Source organism: Enoplosus armatus, chromosome 8, assembly GCF_043641665.1.
Source record: "Enoplosus armatus isolate fEnoArm2 chromosome 8, fEnoArm2.hap1, whole genome shotgun sequence".
Classification (NCBI taxonomy): domain Eukaryota; kingdom Metazoa; phylum Chordata; class Actinopteri; order Centrarchiformes; family Enoplosidae; genus Enoplosus; species Enoplosus armatus.
In genome coordinates, this window is record NC_092187.1 from 7,266,901 (window position 1) to 7,284,091 (window position 17,191).

Sequence of the window (17,191 nt, forward strand, 5' to 3'; positions counted from 1 at the left end):
CATGATTTCTCAGAAACAAAGTAAAAATAATTCAAAGTATAAAGATTGGTTGTATATAAATGTCATTTGTAGGGGACAGGGTTGTTGGTTCCTCCATCACTAACGGCACTGACAGGAGCTGCTGTAATCTGTCCCGACTCTCTGCCTCCACCTCCTCTTGTTTCTCCTGACGAAGTCGCTTCATGATGAAACTTTTCATTTTCATCTTTTCTGTCTAACTGCTTTTGGTGTCATGTTTGAGGAGATGGCCGTTGCACTGCTAGACAGCAATGATCATTTTATTTTATAACGTTTTATTACGTTTATAAAGTTGTTTTTCCTCTGCTCATACAGATGTTTGGATTTTGTCCGCTGTGTGATTTTCACTACAGAATTTTGTGTTCAGAGTTTGAAGCCAAACTGTAAAACAAAAGATTACTGTAGCACATTCAATTGTGTTGTTTTCATTCTTTTATTTTATTTTTATTTAATTATTATGTTTAGTAATAATTAGGTCCATTTTGCTGCTACCACATTTATTTCTCCACATTTTGTTTCTATGTGAATGAACGATCATTTAAGACAAAAACTGAGGATGAATCTATGATAGAACAGTTATCAACTAAACATCTGCAGGATTTATACCATTTTACTATTGTCACCTATTGTGCTCCCATCAATTATCAGTGTCACTCGGTGCGCTTTCCTCTGATTTATATACTGTTATGTTTATTATGTATATCTGTATACATATGGGCATGGGTAGTCTTTGTCGCCCTGCTACTGATGAAGGATCAGTGAAGGATACGAATTTGTGTAACACATGCTGTGTCAGATTAGGTGGTTTTCTAAGTGTCTCATTTGAATGAATGAATCATGGAAAAACATGATAAAATCTTGTTAATTTGCATTTCAATTTTTTCGTCTATTCGTCATTGAAACTTTATTGGTCATGATGCTGATGTTAAATTGAGTTTCTTTTACATTATTTGCGTGTTTTGCAGCTGTAGAACGTGTGTTTATTCACCTGATTATTTCTACATAAACTCCATTAAAATGTAGTTTATTTTCTACTTTCAGTGAGCTGAAAAATACGGCTCTGTTGTAAATCTGTCTCTTCAGATTGTGTCGACACACATTTACCATACAATCCAATGCAACGGGACCACACTGAAATCTTGTAATCAGTCATAATAAACCAACTTTTATCATAAACTCATTATAATGAGTACATATCAGCATATAATGATATGTTTGTTTCAAGTACACTTTATTCATCAACAATAGTTCTCACACTGGGAGCTTCAGTTTAATCTTGTAACTTCAAACAATGATCAAGTTGAGATGTAGAAACACTGTTAGCTTCTCAGCAAACTGCTCAGTACTGTATTTAGTTTCAAACTCTCTGGTTTAAAAGTTACGTGTCTTCATGTGTCTCAGGTGAGTCACATGATCTTCTCACTGATCAAAATTAGAGTAATGATGAAGAGAAGTAACCACTCCTGCTCTCTCATTTAAATCAGGCGTCACGTCTCTCAGTACTGATCTCAGTCTGAATGTGGCCACGAACAACTAGACGATGTCGTTCATGAGGCATAAGAAATGACAGTTTTACTCAAAATAAACATAATTTCGGATTAACAATAATCAGAAATTCCAAGTGGGTGAAATGTGCAGACGTGAGTTACTTTAAATTAGCAGAAGTAGAAAATTCTAAAAAGTAAGAAGTTGAGGTTGTCAATCTTCACATTTTTCAAGTTTGTTGCCTTGAAATTTGACTTTTCTTGACTTTTTCTTTTATTCCAGCTGTAACATCTTCCAAAAGATTAGTAACATTGCAGAATATTTTGTTATATATACTATATTATATTACATTATATTACTGGTGTTCACAGGAAGTGAACTGAAAATCAAAACCCACCCAAGGTCCTTATGTTTATAGTGAAGTCCACGGTTCATTTTCAGCTCAATACTGCACATTGGTATGTATATACAGTATGTGTATATATAATTAGAAGAGCTATGCAAAGTGGCTAAAAAACAATACCTTGATATTTTCTAAATCCATCTGAAAGTAAATTGCATGATTTTCCTGCTGCAGCATACAGATCTTATCTACAGACGTGAGTTCATTTCTGAACAGGTGGGTTCAGGTCCGACAGCTAATTAGCTGGTTAGTTGCAGCACAGTGTACAGCTTAAAAACTAAGATGAGAGCAGCTGTGGTGCTTTATCTTCAACACCAAGCAGCGATGCTGATCTTCATGGAGATATAAATAATAAAATAAGTAAATATGTGTATACAGTGCGTGTGTGTGTGTGTGTGTGTGTGTGTGACTGGCCTGAAAAAACTGATGAATTTATTGTTTCAATCAGACTTAAATCTTTGATGAAATGGCTACACACTGAGACGTCAGTTACTAACTTTCTGAATTATCTGGGCCAAATTTCGGCCCGTAGGCGCTGCGGTAACAAAGAAAATTAGGTGAGTCACTCCTCAAAATTCCCTTTTTAGAATCAAATGAACTGAAACTATATGAAAGTGAAAATAACTAGGATTGTCTGTCTGATATCATTTTGCTGTTGAGCTAGATGGAGTGATGTGTTCAGTCCTTTCCTTCAGCTCCAACATGTCCTGCTGGCACCCACGGGTGTCGTGACACCAGCACTTTCACAGAAATGTGATTCCACCCTCCCACTTCTTCCTCAGATAGTCATTGATGATACGAAACTAAAGTCTGTAAAAACAGTACTTCAGAGTTCCCTGCGGGTCAAAAGCTATTGATCAAGTTGAGATGTAGAAACACTGTTAGCTTCTCAGCAAACTGCTCAGTACTGTATTCAGTTTCAAACTCTCTGGTTTAAAAGTTACGTGTCTTCATGTGTCTCAGGTGAGTCACATGATCTTCTCACTGATCAAAATTAGAGTAATGATGAAGAGAAGTAACCACTCCTGCTCTCTCATTTAAATCAGGCGTCACGTCTCTCAGTACTGATCTCAGTCTGAATGTGGCCGCGAACAACTAGACGATGTCGTTCATGAGGCATAAGAAATGACAGTTTTACTCAAAATAAACATAACTTCGGATTAACAATAATCAGAAATTCCCAGTGGGTGAAATGTGCAGACGTGAGTTACTTTGAATTAGCAGAAGTAGAAATTCTAAAAAGTAAGAAGTTGAGGTCGTCAATCTTCACATTTTACTGAAGTTTGTTGCCTTGAAATTTTACTTTTCTCCACTTTTTCTTTTATTCCAGCTGTAACATCTTCCAAAAGATTAGCAACATTGCAGAATATTTTGTTATATATACTATATTATATTACATTATATTACTGGTGTTCACAGGAATTGAACTGAAAACCACTCTGAACAGGTGGGTTCAGGTCCGACAGCTAATTAGCTGGTTAGTTGCAGCACAGTGTACAGCTTAAAAACTAAGATGAGAGCAGTTGTGGTGCTTTATCTTCAACACCAAGCAGTGATGCTGATCTTCATGTAGATATAAATAATAAAATAACACACACTGTGTATATATATACACATATATGTATGTATATATGTGTATATATATAGGGCCATTTCTTGCTATATAAAAAATCTATAAATGCTATTATTAAGACACTGCAAAGGATAGGAGAGCTGTGTCTTGTGAGCAAAATTGTTCATAAAAGAGCTGCCAAACAACATTTTGCATAGGGTCCCCAGAAATGGGGATGACCTCTGACCTCTCTCATTGGACGCTGTATGTTTTGTCTGGTGATGACACACAGGTGATAGTGTGTGTCTCCACTGTTCATTCACTCTGATGTTCCGGGTCTTAAATCAACACAATCTTCCTCATCTTAGTTGATTCCTAATACACAGTGTGTCTTTGCTACATACGTAGGTATACTCCACACAATGATGGAAGGACACTACAGGTTCTGTACTCCAGGAGAGGAGGAGTAAAGTGTTTTACAGTCCAGCTTCCAGCAGAGCAGACAGCTGTTGATACATAAAGCTCCAGCACAGTCTGGCCGTGAAGAGGGCAGCGATCCAGGCCTCACTGTGGAGCTGCCACATGTTCCAGTGACCTCTGTTAACACAGACGTGTACCCTGCATGACTGCCATTAGAATACATGGAGCACCACTGCAGCTGCCTATTAGTCAACACCACCGACATCATCATCAACACTACAGTAAAAGTGTCATGTGTTTTCAAAGGTGGCACCGTGTGGATATTGTTTGTTCCTTTATGTTACATCGATCCCTGAAGACTTTTTGGGTCCTTGACTTCATGACTTGATATCAAAGTCAAGTTGAAATGTAAAAAAGTCCTTTCAACAACAAAGAGCTTTACATGAGACCCAAAAGGCATTAAAACAACGTATAAAAGAAACAAAGACACTTTAGAAGGACACAGGATATAAAAAAGAAAGCAATAGCTCAGCATTTTATGCTTGTGAGATAAGGAGATCAATATCATTCTCATGTCTGTGTGTTGAGTACTGAAGGATGTGGTTAGCAGTCATTGCCTCATCTAACATCACACTTTCTGTGCTGGTGCAAGGAGCTGGTCACTGATCCAAGGCACGCCGCTGTCTTATTGAATATGCGTAGTCCATGTTACATTTCAGACATCTTATTACCTTTTATTCATGTGCATCAGTGCTGCCATTGTTCCGGTTATTTAAAAACAAGACTGATGCAAGCAGCTCTGAGAGGCTGTACGTAGGGACAGTGACGCTTTGAGCTAAATGCTAAGTTTAGCCTGTTAATATGCTGACACAATGACAACGCTAACATTTTTAGCAGGTATAATGTTTACCATGTTCACTATCGTAGTTTAGCGTGTTAGCATAGCTAACATTAGCTAATTAGCCTAGGGTGACTATATTTTCAAACCCCCAAACCGGGACCTTGAAGTATACCACACATTCATGCACCTGCTTATGTGTGTGTTATTTCAGCTCTTAGAGCACCTAACAAGCGCACCTTTCAACGTCATGGACGCAGCATTTTCATTGCCGGGTACTTCACAAAGGAAGGAGTAACCCCCCTGGAGCCTCTCTTCGGCATGACAGCTAACCGTTAGCATACTGACAGATTCTGTCATAGCCTATGACACTTGCCTATGATCCATAGCCTAGCAACAGCCTTGACAACGACACTTTGATTGATTGGCACACATACAGACAAATCAGTGTTGAATTCAGACGCGTGGTGCTTTGTTTATGTTTTTGGGTAATAACGAGTGGGACAGAACATGATAAACTATGTAAGTGCTGGAAACAAGTATGATGTTGTAATTATTATTTTAGTTGTGGTGAACACGGGGCCAATTCGGTAGTGAATGTTGAAAACCGGGACATTTTAGTGTTTTAGCATTTTAGTGCAGATATATGTCAGGACTCGGGACACCCAGCTTGAAACCGGGACAATCCCGGACAAACCGAAACAGTAAACACAAAGTGCAGCTGAGTCATTAGTTCTGCAGGTATTTGGTCATAAAGCAAAGTATTGGACACATTAACATGTTGACCTGAGGATGGCGCTAGATGAAAAGTCATCAAAGAGGATCAACAAAGTTATTATCTTGAAAGGAACCTGAATTTATGTACAAAATATCCTTCCATCCAATAGCTGTTGAGATATCTCACTCGATCATAAATATGACTTTCTGCACATCACCACATCACTACCTACCTACTACATAGTGACCGTGTGTATACGTGTAGCCTGTACGTATATAAGTAATTGTAGATATTGTTTTTATTTTTACTATCATTTTAAATATGTGTTATATGTTCTCTGTGTGTAGCTTTCAGGCTGCAGCCCCGTGTTGTGAAATGACAAACGCACCTTGAACTTGTTCTCGTCATACTGAGGCCGGCATGACTGTGGTGTTAATGAGATGTTTGATCATTTGACTTTTAATTACTTATTTGAATGTATTTTTGTAGTATTTGAAATAAATACACACGTAAACCAAGTCAAACCGGACTTAAATTAAATTAATCTACTTCAGTTAAATGATGAGTCCAGTGATGCCTGCGTGGAGCTCCCTGGTGGGGGTGGGGTGGTTCTGCCCACCTCCCGCAGAAAGCTTGGGCTCGCCCCTGTGACCACATTCAGACGGGATTAAAATCACCAGCAGTCTGTTCGGACTCCTGGATGAAACCTGCCCGACACGAGCCTTTCCGCTCCGCGTGCACCTGCCAGCGACACCGCAGCATCTCACGTAGGATACCCCCCCACCCCCACCCCCCCCTCCCGCAATTTTATCCCGCATACCCGCCTGTCTGTGAGATGCCTGGCCGCTGACGGGCTGCGGGACAGAATGAGGATCGGCCTCGGTGTCATCCCGCAGCCCGAACCCGCCTGCTCGGATCCGTCTGGCCTCGGTAGAGTCCAGGTTTCTGTCTGAGCTGAATTCGGGATGCTGAAGGATTTCATCAACATGACGGGAACAAAGCGAGCGGAAGTGCGGCGGCGGATCGACCGGGTTCGTGTCCACAGGGCGTCTGCTGGTGTCTGTCGGCTCCCACAGAACATGACTTTACTAATGTTACTGTAGGAGATACGAGCTGACAGCAGACAGTAAACCCAGTCTGAATGGTGATGAACCACCAGTCTGTGCTGTCACTGGGACTGGGACTTTACTGGCGACCGGCACGAGCTTGTGTGGAAAACACGGAGACATGACATGCACGAGAAAAAAGAGGAAACGCAGCTTTGGAGTCTTTAAAACCTGTGTTCTTTAAAGGGAGTCCGCAACAGGCTTTGACAAAGACCTGGACCCCAGTCAGGTGCTGGTGTCTCTTATGTACCAGTTGTTTTTCTGAGGGAGCAGCCAGGTGGATTTGTAGCCGTATTTCATGTAGACCGCAACAGACGGCCTTCCTGCCACAGTGAGGAGGACCAGCAGCCTACAGCAGGTAAGCAGCAAAACATGACTACCATTTTGTTTTGCCTACAGGTCCCTGGTCTGTAAGATGTCATGCTGCCTGCCTCTGCATTCCTGCATGTGATGTATCTGAGTGTAATGAGGACTGCTGCCTGTCCCCGGCCGCCTCCTGTAGGCCCAGACCATCGCAGCCCACTGGTCCCTTTTGTCTGCCTCAGCCTCTACAGGCTGATCAGATGATGGGGGGTCGCGGTCTGCACAGCAGATCCTGATGTTTGATGCATCACAGCAGCGTTCAGTGGTCAGTGTTGATGATTTAATAATCCAGCAGCTGCAGGGCCTCAGCTCCGGGACAGACAAGGGATTTCATATCATTTGGTGTAATGTGGCCCTGAGAGAACATAGCGCCACCTCCTGCAGGAATACAGGCTGTGTGCTAATGCTGCAGCAGCTGGTGGCTCTCCAGTCCTCATCAGACCTGTAGGCTCCTTGTGAGGAGGCCTGATGCTGGGCCCGCTGTCAGAGACCAGCTCTGTCTACATCTCATCCAGTGAGCTTTGTCGCCTCCTCCCACCGACATCAAGCCAGAGGTATTGGGCTGCTGTTGCTACCCAGTTCCTGACAGTGACTCTGCCCTCCGCCGCCAACCAACTTCCAGCTTCACAAAGCCCCTCCTTCAGGACTCAGCCTCCCTCACAGATCCCCATCGCTCCCAGCCTGTGGAGCTGTGAGGGCTGAGAAATGACCCGATAAACAGCTGATCAGAGACTAATTAGTTCAATACATTTGATCTTGATTTGATCTTTATTGTTCATCACGCCCAGTTTTCCATTCATCATCCAGCATTTACACTTTAAAGAAGTAATTCCTTCAAGTTTGCTTTTTTCAGATTAAATGTTCTCAAAGCTTCTCCCTCATCTTCAAAACCAGCTGATATCAAACTGTACTGACACATGTCAACACAATGATTCATTCAGTTATTCGTGCAGAGGCTTTTATCTTGAAAAGCAACACCAACGTTCACCCTGTCATCGCTTTATTTGTGGGAAGAAACGTTAAAGGCTTCGTTCACCCAAATCACAACAGTCTACAGTCACTGGTGCTTTGAGCTAAATGCTAACATCAGCATGCTAACATGCGCATAATGGCAACGCTAACATGCTGATGCTTAGCAGGTCGTGTTTCCCATGTTCACCATCTTAGTTTGGTGTGCTGGGATGCTAACATGCTAACAGTGACAGACGACACTGGTTTTACTGTTTACTGATTTGGTAAATGTCTTATTTTTGCATTAATTACTTTTTTTTACTTCACGTCAGGATCTGCGTGGAGGACTAAAACTTTCTGGGGGTAGTTTGGGTGGTCATCTGATTAAATTAGTTCAGTTGTCATTGAACTGTAGATGTTCAAACTTTCCATTATTCTGAGCACAAATGTGATATTAATGCTTCATCAGAGGTGGTGAGAAAAGGTTTGAATGATGAGGACGGAAGTTTAGACTTGACTCGAGGAGTTAAGGACAGTCCTGATGTAGAAAGGTTATTATTTACAGTTCAGCGTCTGATTTCACCCCATTGAGAGCACCACCACACCAGATGGATGTATTGAACTGATCAGGCCGTTCTGTGTACTCCCCACAGAGCGACAGCGAGCTACGTAGAAACGGATAGAACGGGAGTTACATCCAGTAACCTCTGTCACTACTCAACAGGAGACTGTGCTGACGTTGTTTCATTCACATTGACAGAGAGCGAGGGGCGCTGTGATCACAGTTAGAGACTAGCTGGTGAACGTAGTGGAGCATTTAGCAGCTCAGGGGTTGGTAGAGACCAAAAACAGAGCTAAAAGAGAGAGTATTGGACTTGCGTTCATCAGGTGACACAAACACCACTCCACATGAATGATCATGCTGCTCTGTAACTGCTGGATGTGGAAATAAGCAGCTGTTGGCTATTTCAACATTATAAGGCCATTAATATGTTAGATGGGTGCGTGATGTTCAGCTTCTGGACACAAGTTGGGTGGGGAAAAAGCTTTACGTGCAGCTTCAAAAATAAGTGGGGGGAGCAATGGGGTGTTCACAGCACATATCTGGCGACTGTTTAAAATGGAGAAACCAAATCACAGCACTTTAAATTAGAAATTGAAGGATATTGGTTATAAAAGATGTTTTACAGTGCCACGCTGTTCTATGAAAAACCAACCAGCACTCCTTGAATGGTTGTGGTTGCTCTTGGCTCAGTATCCCCTCCTCTATCGAAATACTGTAAGAAGCCACTATCTCCAGAGCAGGGTGCTATGGCTGAACTAAATTTAGAGCAGGGTTCCTCCAGGTGAAACGCAGGTGAAGCCCTGGAGGTTCTGAAAAGGTTCCTGGAAAGGTTAATGCGGTTGTAACGGGCAATAAATGTTATGCATTAGTTAATTCACTTAAGACGCAGCTAATGTTTTCAGTGCACCTGCAGTAACACAGCTGACATCATGACTCGTCATAGCAGTGAACCAAATAACATCAAAGATGGCTGCGTTCCCCTTCAGGCCTCAGTGTGCTTGAAACAAAGTGTTTGTCAGATCATCTAACAGCAGCTGAAATCCTCTTTCTGATGGCTGCTTCTGACAATTACTGTAATTTTCCAAATTCAACAATCCGAGTGATTGGCCAGGTGAGCATCGGTAGTCAAGCTCTCTTTGTTGTCCTTCTTCACGCAATCACTTGTGTCACATTTTTGCATGAAATACATTCAAGGATGAACTGAAAGTGGGCGCAGTTATTCCAAACATTATTTGAGATGTTTTAGTTGATGAATCCATGTTTTCTTATTAGACAAAACATTCTTTCCTTTCTTTTAATCACCTGTTGCAGCTCATGTTTTATCTGTCTTCACTTTGATTGGCATTAGTTTGTTTTTCTGTCTTTTTCCAATTGTGCATCTTCCTCTTGCCTGGTTTTATTACCACTGATTTATTTTTATTTTTTATTCAACGCTATGTGGAGCTCCAGCAACACAGAATAAAAGATGAATAAACTCATATCAGACCTTTACCAGACAATGAACAACAGCAGGGTGAGTCACACAGAGCTCACCAAGAAAGAACTATGACCATTAATAGACTGCAACAGGATCTTAGCTGTCATGAGTAGAGACGAACACATGAGCATGTTGTACTGTGATATTACGGGGGTATAGTTACCATGTGGTTTCTACATTTCACTTGTTTTACTTACTTTCTAACTAAAATACTCAACACACCAGTGTGTAACTTTCCGATATATCAAGAAAACTCCCTGCACTCACAGCGTCATCATGGTTACCAGATGACCCTGCATAAATAGCATGTAGCCTACATGGGTCGTGCTTAGACTATCGCTCTATGACGGTTCATGATTAATAGTAGTTCAAATCACATGTACTGTCTATTATTACACAGTCCTGTGGATTGTTTTTATTGGACTTTATTAGTTATAACCAGAGACAATCCACATGTGTGCCAAGATCCACAAATATTTCACTATCCACAAACGTGTATTTTTGTATTTGTGACGTGTAAAGTCATATCCACAAAAATACAGAGAGATACAATACAAAAGCTCTCTGTACCTGAACTAAATCATCTGACGTGAGCTAGCTTGTACTCAAGTTACCACAGGTAACTTTAAGGCACAAGTTAGCAAACTGAGTTCTTAAGCTTCACAATAGTGAAAAGTCTAGTGTCTAGTATTTTTGATCTGGTGATGTACTGTACCACCTGGATGACTGAAATCCACTGTCCACAGACACATCTAACAGAGACGCATCCACATTCCTATTTCTTTGTCTTTTCCTATTGTTTTCAGGCTCCTGGAGAGAATCAGGAGGTGAGACGACATAATACACCAAAGGGACCCCGCTCGAAATGGGGCAATGTGGATTGAGGTGTTCCTGTTCCTTGTGAACTGCAGAAAGGAAGCAACCACGAGGACGAAGGAACGACTAGCAGACGGAGGAGGCGGAGGAGTGGTGGCTTTGGTGTCTGAAGAAAAGGTGGTATGGGTGGGGGGGCATTCGGGATGGCGAATGGAAACGAGAGCAGCGAAGGGCCTGCTGGGCCCATGGCAGCAGTGGTGGCTACTGCAGGAGGATTGGTAGCAGAGAGTCCTTCCTCGGCTGTCTCTACCTATATTAAACTGGTGCTACTGGGGCTCATCATCTGCATCAGCCTGGTGGGCAACCTGGTGGTGTCTCTGCTTGTACTGCGGGACCGGGCCCTGCACAAGGCACCTTACTACTTCCTGCTGGACCTGTGCCTGGCAGACACCATTCGCTCAGCTATCTGCTTCCCCTTTGTGCTGGTGTCCATAAAGAACGGCTCGGCCTGGACCTACAGCGTGCTGAGCTGCAAGGTGGTGGCCTTCATGGCAGTGCTCTTCTGCTTCCATGCCGCCTTCATGCTGTTCTGCATCAGTGTAACGCGCTACATGGCCATTGCACACCACCGCTTTTACTCAAAGCGCATGACATTCTGGACATGCGTGGCAGTGGTGTGCATGGTGTGGACACTGTCTGTGGCGATGGCTTTCCCGCCTGTTTTTGACGTTGGCACCTACAAATTCATTCGCGAGGAAGACCAGTGCATCTTTGAGCATCGCTACTTCAAGGCTAATGACACGCTGGGCTTCATGCTAATGCTGGCCGTGCTCATTCTAGCCACACACGTTGTCTACATGAAGTTACTCCTCTTTGAGTACAAGCACCGCAAGATGAAGCCAGTCCAGATGGTGCCGGCCATCAGCCAAAACTGGACCTTCCACGGGCCAGGGGCTACTGGCCAAGCGGCAGCCAACTGGATTGCGGGCTTTGGCAGGGGCCCGATGCCGCCCACTCTGCTGGGAATCCGGCAGAACTTGCACAACCAGAACCGGCGCCTGTTGGGCATGGAGGAGTTCAAAGTGGAAAAGCAGCTTGGCAGGATGTTCTATGTGATCACCCTGCTGTTCCTGGTGCTCTGGTCTCCCTACATAGTGGCTTGCTATTGGAGGGTGTTTGTCAAGGCTTGCACAATACCACACCGGTACCTCTCCACCACCGTGTGGATGAGTTTCGCCCAAGCCGGGGTCAACCCCATTGTCTGTTTCTTCCTTAACAAAGACTTGAAGAAAGGGCTCCTTTCCCACCTACCAGCCTGCTGCAGGACTAAACCTCATCTGCCACGAGAGCCTTATTGTGTCATGTAAACAGAGACGATGATCTAAACATGGAGAACAACCACGGGGCAGCAACAGATGTGTTGTGGGGGTGTTTGCTTGAGTTATTGTGGCGTTTGATTCAATGCAAGCTACTTTTTAGCAGTGGGTGTAAACTAGTGAGCGTGATGGTAAAAACACTGGAATGGTAAGCATGTATTTCCATCTACCAACTCGTTTTCACTCAAAACAAACAGCAAACATGGATTCAGAGGAAAATACTTTAACAGCAAAACACGCAAGTGATAATGCAGTCATTGTGGAAACCAAGCCAGACAAGTAGCCACCAACAAATTACATGAGCTGCTTCATAAAGAACGTCAATTAGAAAAGTCCTGGATTGACACAAAGGATATTTGAGTTGGTTTGACAAAAAGATTCCTGAGGAGGACAAAGAAGCAACTTTTCTAGTCTAAATCTAAATTTTACTAACATGCTCAATTCGGTAGCAAGGTCATGTCATGTTATTTGTACAGCGACAGCGGAGAGATGAGAGGAAACAAGGGAGAGGGAGGGGGGACCCCTAACTGCACCTTTGTTTTATTAGTGTTTGATTTTTAGTTGTTGACAACATTATTCAAGCATAATTCCACACAACACTCAATCCAAAGACCATTTTTGTTCAGCTATTTATCTGTGTAGAGTAAGTTATCTCAAATGTTGACGTCTGTCCAGTTTTGAAGTCTGGAATCTGCTTATAAAACATGACGTCTCCTCCTGGAAATGATTTAGAAATCAAACCTGTTAAGTCTTTAGAAACACTGCATTCTTGATGTCGGTAGAGTAAACAGATGTTTCTGAATATCATGCTGGTGACTCAGTGAGATGGTTTAAACTGATCTGAATGAAATATAAGTGCTCCTATGATGCTCTTCACTGAACGAGGAACATAATGTCACAAAATCTGAAGCAAACACATCAGTGACAGGCAAACTAGTGCTGCACACCAGCATCTCTGACTATGATGATGTATTTTCTCTACTTGTTAATCATTGATGTTAACGAAAACAAACAAAGGTGACTGCAAAACTTCTACTGCGGACACACGTGTGTGCTTTCAATTCTGTGCATCACTTGAAGACAAAAGATAATAAGCTACCTGAGATCAGTTCAGTTAACAGTGAGCGGAGGCAACTTGTTATACTCAACACAGTGCCCAGTTGCATAAGATTTCCTCTCTTAGAAAGATCCATTTTCCTTATCCGACCATCGCGGAGATCTCCAGTATCTCCGGTCAAATACTGAGGATGTGTTGGAAATCACTTCCCATTGGCTACGTAGTGCCATTTTTATTTACATTACGCCATTTTGAGTGTCTGAATGTTTCGAAGTTTCAAATGTGTGCACAATGTCATGCCCTCAAACATTCCCACGGTGGAACAAAAAAAAGCTAAAAATCCGACAACACAATAAAAGCCTCAGAGCGTCCACAGACGCAGAGACGATCCACTCGATTGTGCTGATGTCTTTTCTCCTCTCAGCTACCGTCATGCGCCCAGTCTGTTTCTACCAGAGCAGAAGCGTGAAATTCACTTGTGAATGTAAGAAAAGATGCCTGTATTTGTTGACAATTGAACTGAAATGAATATTTAATGATTCATTTTATTTGTTAGTGACTTAGTCAGCAAATCTGTTTTTTGTTTGTTTGTTAGTGTCAGTGATGCAGCACAAGGAATGTTACCGTCTTCCTTCGGCTGTTATTCACTCTTCAGCACTAAACATCAGACCGACCATTAAAACCAGTATCTGTTACCACATTGATCCTGTGACCTGAAAACAATCAGCAGAGGAGGTTATATAAAGACAGACTGATGGCTGTTTTGTGTGGATTTACTTTGCCTCCACATGTAGATCTGTTGAAATGGACCCTTGTCCCTCTGAGGTGCAGCTGTTTTACATGCTGGTGTCGCTGGACCTTTAGTCTTTATTTCTGTAAAATTTCAGTTTTGTGATTCAGTGACGGAGCAGAAAGATGATGATTGCTGTCTGAAATCGGTCAGTCCAGCAGGAACCAAATCTGGATTACAATCCCATCTGCTATTATTAAAACTGTCTAAATCAGAGAAAACAGAGCTGCACTGTGCTGATTAACAAGTCAAAGTAAAACAGACACATGCTAACCCTAACAGGCAGCAGAACGTCTCTACAGGACACTCGAACTCTGTGACAAACTAGATGTCCATCAGTGCCAGTGATGAAACCCTGGAGCATTTAGTTGTGGACTCTCACTCGTGTAATAGCACAGGAAGGAATTATTTTCAGGCTTTGAACCTACAGAATAAATCTTATTTGTTTTCCTGAGGATGAATCATACGTTACAGTTTTACAGCTTTTACTAAAAAGAATTGCTTAAGAAAATCTTCAGTAGAGAGAAGTATAAGACTATATGTAACTGGGCACTGAAGACTGTATCCAGCTGAGGGATTAGTAACAGTAAACACTAGGGACTCATCACCATCAGGATTCTTGTGGTATTACAGCAGGCTCAAAGATCAAATACCTTTGTGTGACTGCTTGACGATGAGCTTTATGGAAGCCCATTTCACTGCGGACTTTTCAAAATTAGGAGGTACTCAATCAAAATATTGACTTTTTAAAATGTCCAAATTCTGAGATACTAAGTCCACTTTTTATATACGAGTTACTAAATCAAAATAGACTTTTCTGAGATGTCAAAATTATGACTTTTTAGGCCAACGTAATGCCTAAAACTTTGACGACTCATCAGATTAGCGAGGACACAAAGTCACAGCACTGAGTTAAAAAAACATCATTTCATCCTGCGTCTTGACGATAACAAGGAAAACACTGAAACTACGTTGTTCACATCAGTCGAGATGTCTGGCACCAAAATCTTTTACAAACTCTGACGTTTCCTTTAAAGCAGCTCGTAAAATAAATCTGGCATCAATATCAACCGGATATAATTTGGAGAAATTAGACTGACACCATCATCATTAGTTCACACTCAGTACTGAAGGTGCTGGAGGTGTGAGGATGCAGCAGAAGACGCATCTACGGCTTTATTTTTGCACAAATCTAAATAAATCGAGTAACTGTGCTTCTTTCTTATTTCTCTCTGAAAACAACGTGCAACTTGAAGTTTAGGTGGAAGTAAAGGACAGAGATTGTAATCTGTCAGTGAATGTCTGAAAACATGACACAGTCCTTAAGATTGAGGGCAAATAAAGTGTGTTGGGGGGGGGGGGGTTTGAGGTGCCCCCTTGTCTCTGTCATCTGAAACACCCGACAACAGCATGCCACAGAGAATCGCTAATCTTTTTATTTTCAGAATTATGGCCTTACTCCATAAAAACGTCAAACCAATGCAACAACGAGCAGACAAATGTGTCTCTTCTGTATGTGCTGAAGTCATTCAACAGGAGGAAACAGAACACTGTGTACACTACTGACATTTTCCCATCAGAACCTGGAGGACCCGTGGTCTCGGGCCGATGATGGGAAAACATTGAAGTGAAGAGGTGACTTTTCTATCGCAGACTGAGGATCTGAAGCCGTTCTGGATGTTTGTTGTTTTCCTCTCGGACATCAACCTGAGGAACGAAGGAAAAACTACTTTCTGTCTTTCCATTTTCATTTCTGAGACAAAGCCAGAGAAAAGATGCTGGAGAGGCCTGACAGTGCTTTTTTAGTTGCCTCAGGCAGATTATCTTTTGTAAATTTACTGTGACCTCTGTACTATTAGTGTGTATTATATTGACAGCAAACCAACTTTGAAATGCAATGGAAGAGTTCATCGTATTTTTACTGTGTGTGTGTGTGTGTGTGTGTTTCTATTGGCAGGTGTGTGCGTGTGTGTGTGCGTGTGTGTGTGTGTGTGCGTGTGTGTGTGTGTGTGCGTGTGTGTAAAATGGTGGTTACATGGATGAGGCAGAAAACTGACCAGATACATTTTGCATTTTGAACACATCATTCCTGCAAATGCTTCCTCAGTATTTCTCATGTTGAAATCTTTTCCTGACACAAAGATCTGAATGTGTTTCAAACCAATGAAGTTTACTCAAAGTCCCTTTTGTAAAACATGTAATAGCGTATTAATAATTGGACTGGATTTTTATTTGTACATATTTAGGGATAATGATGGTAACAAAGCATCCAGACAGGCCACATGTGACTGCACACACGGGCCTCTTTCTGAATGTTTCATTGAAGAATTAACACATAAAAAAAATGAAATTTCCATGATGATAAGTAACCAAGAATTGTACATAAAAACACTTTCAGCACTCAAATTGTTCTTCTCTTCAAAGGATAACACCAAATGATTCAGCTTGGGTCTTCTCCATCGTTCCTGTCAGTAATAATAACACTGTTCTGAGATCTGTGAACACCTTACAGGTTAAGAAACAGCCAGGTGATCAGACAGGTTGGAAACAAAACAGCAGGTCTTTGTTTTCCTGTTCAATGAGGGATTAATTCTGACATTTTCTCAGTTTGACCTTTAAATAAAGCAGTTTAGATCATGTGGATAAACTGTTTCCTGCCTGATCGTCTGACTGCTCGTGTTTTTTCCCGTCAGACTTTGTTTGTGCTGATGTCGCCGTGTTCACAGATTTAAGAAGTAACAAACAGAAATGATGGCTGAAATTTACAAAGAAATAAAACCCAAGTTATAATAAACTGGAATTATCCTTTAAGATTGACTCTAAACCGGCCTAGTCACACCAGAAACGAGCGTAAAGCTTTTGTTGCACCAGAGGCTAGCACTCAAGCCAGCTAAGCTATAGGAACAAATTACAACAACATACAGTTAAACAATCCTCTGTATCACAAAGTAGCTGAAAGTCTTTTTCACTGCAGGATTTAATCTGATTCAATCATTTAAAACTGAACAAGCCAGTATGGAGCTCCTGGAAGTGTGTCTTATGCACAAGAAAATCAAATGTGTGTATAAAACTTCAAAAAGTTATCCCGTTTCAGGACTTTTGAGGCTTCGTAAGTCAGCTCCGACGGTTTGCTATCGGCCGACATTGGAAACATGCTTGTTTACAGACGTTCACCAAAGTTGAATCTTGTAGTTATAATAATTCCATTTAAATGAATAGAGTTTAGGTTTGAATTGTTTGCAGTCATGAACACTGG

The 17,191-nt window shown here is 41.9% G+C and overlaps 1 protein-coding gene across 2 annotated transcripts; it reads left to right on the top strand.

Annotated features, from left to right (window-relative positions):
- Positions 1-10,763: 10,763 nt before the first annotated feature.
- gpr173 (G protein-coupled receptor 173) lies at positions 10,764-12,079 on the top strand. Of its 2 annotated transcripts, XM_070910815.1 has the most exons (2): positions 10,764-10,854; positions 10,890-12,079. In XM_070910815.1, exons 1-2 carry the CDS (start codon positions 10,770-10,772, stop codon positions 12,077-12,079), a joined length of 1,275 nt encoding a protein of 424 aa, XP_070766916.1. In that variant the 5' UTR covers positions 10,764-10,769. The 2 variants fall into 2 exon arrangements, with proteins under 2 accessions (XP_070766916.1, XP_070766914.1); XM_070910813.1 differs by lacking the exon at positions 10,764-10,854 and having other exon boundaries at positions 10,895-12,079.
- Positions 12,080-17,191: the final 5,112 nt, after the last annotated feature.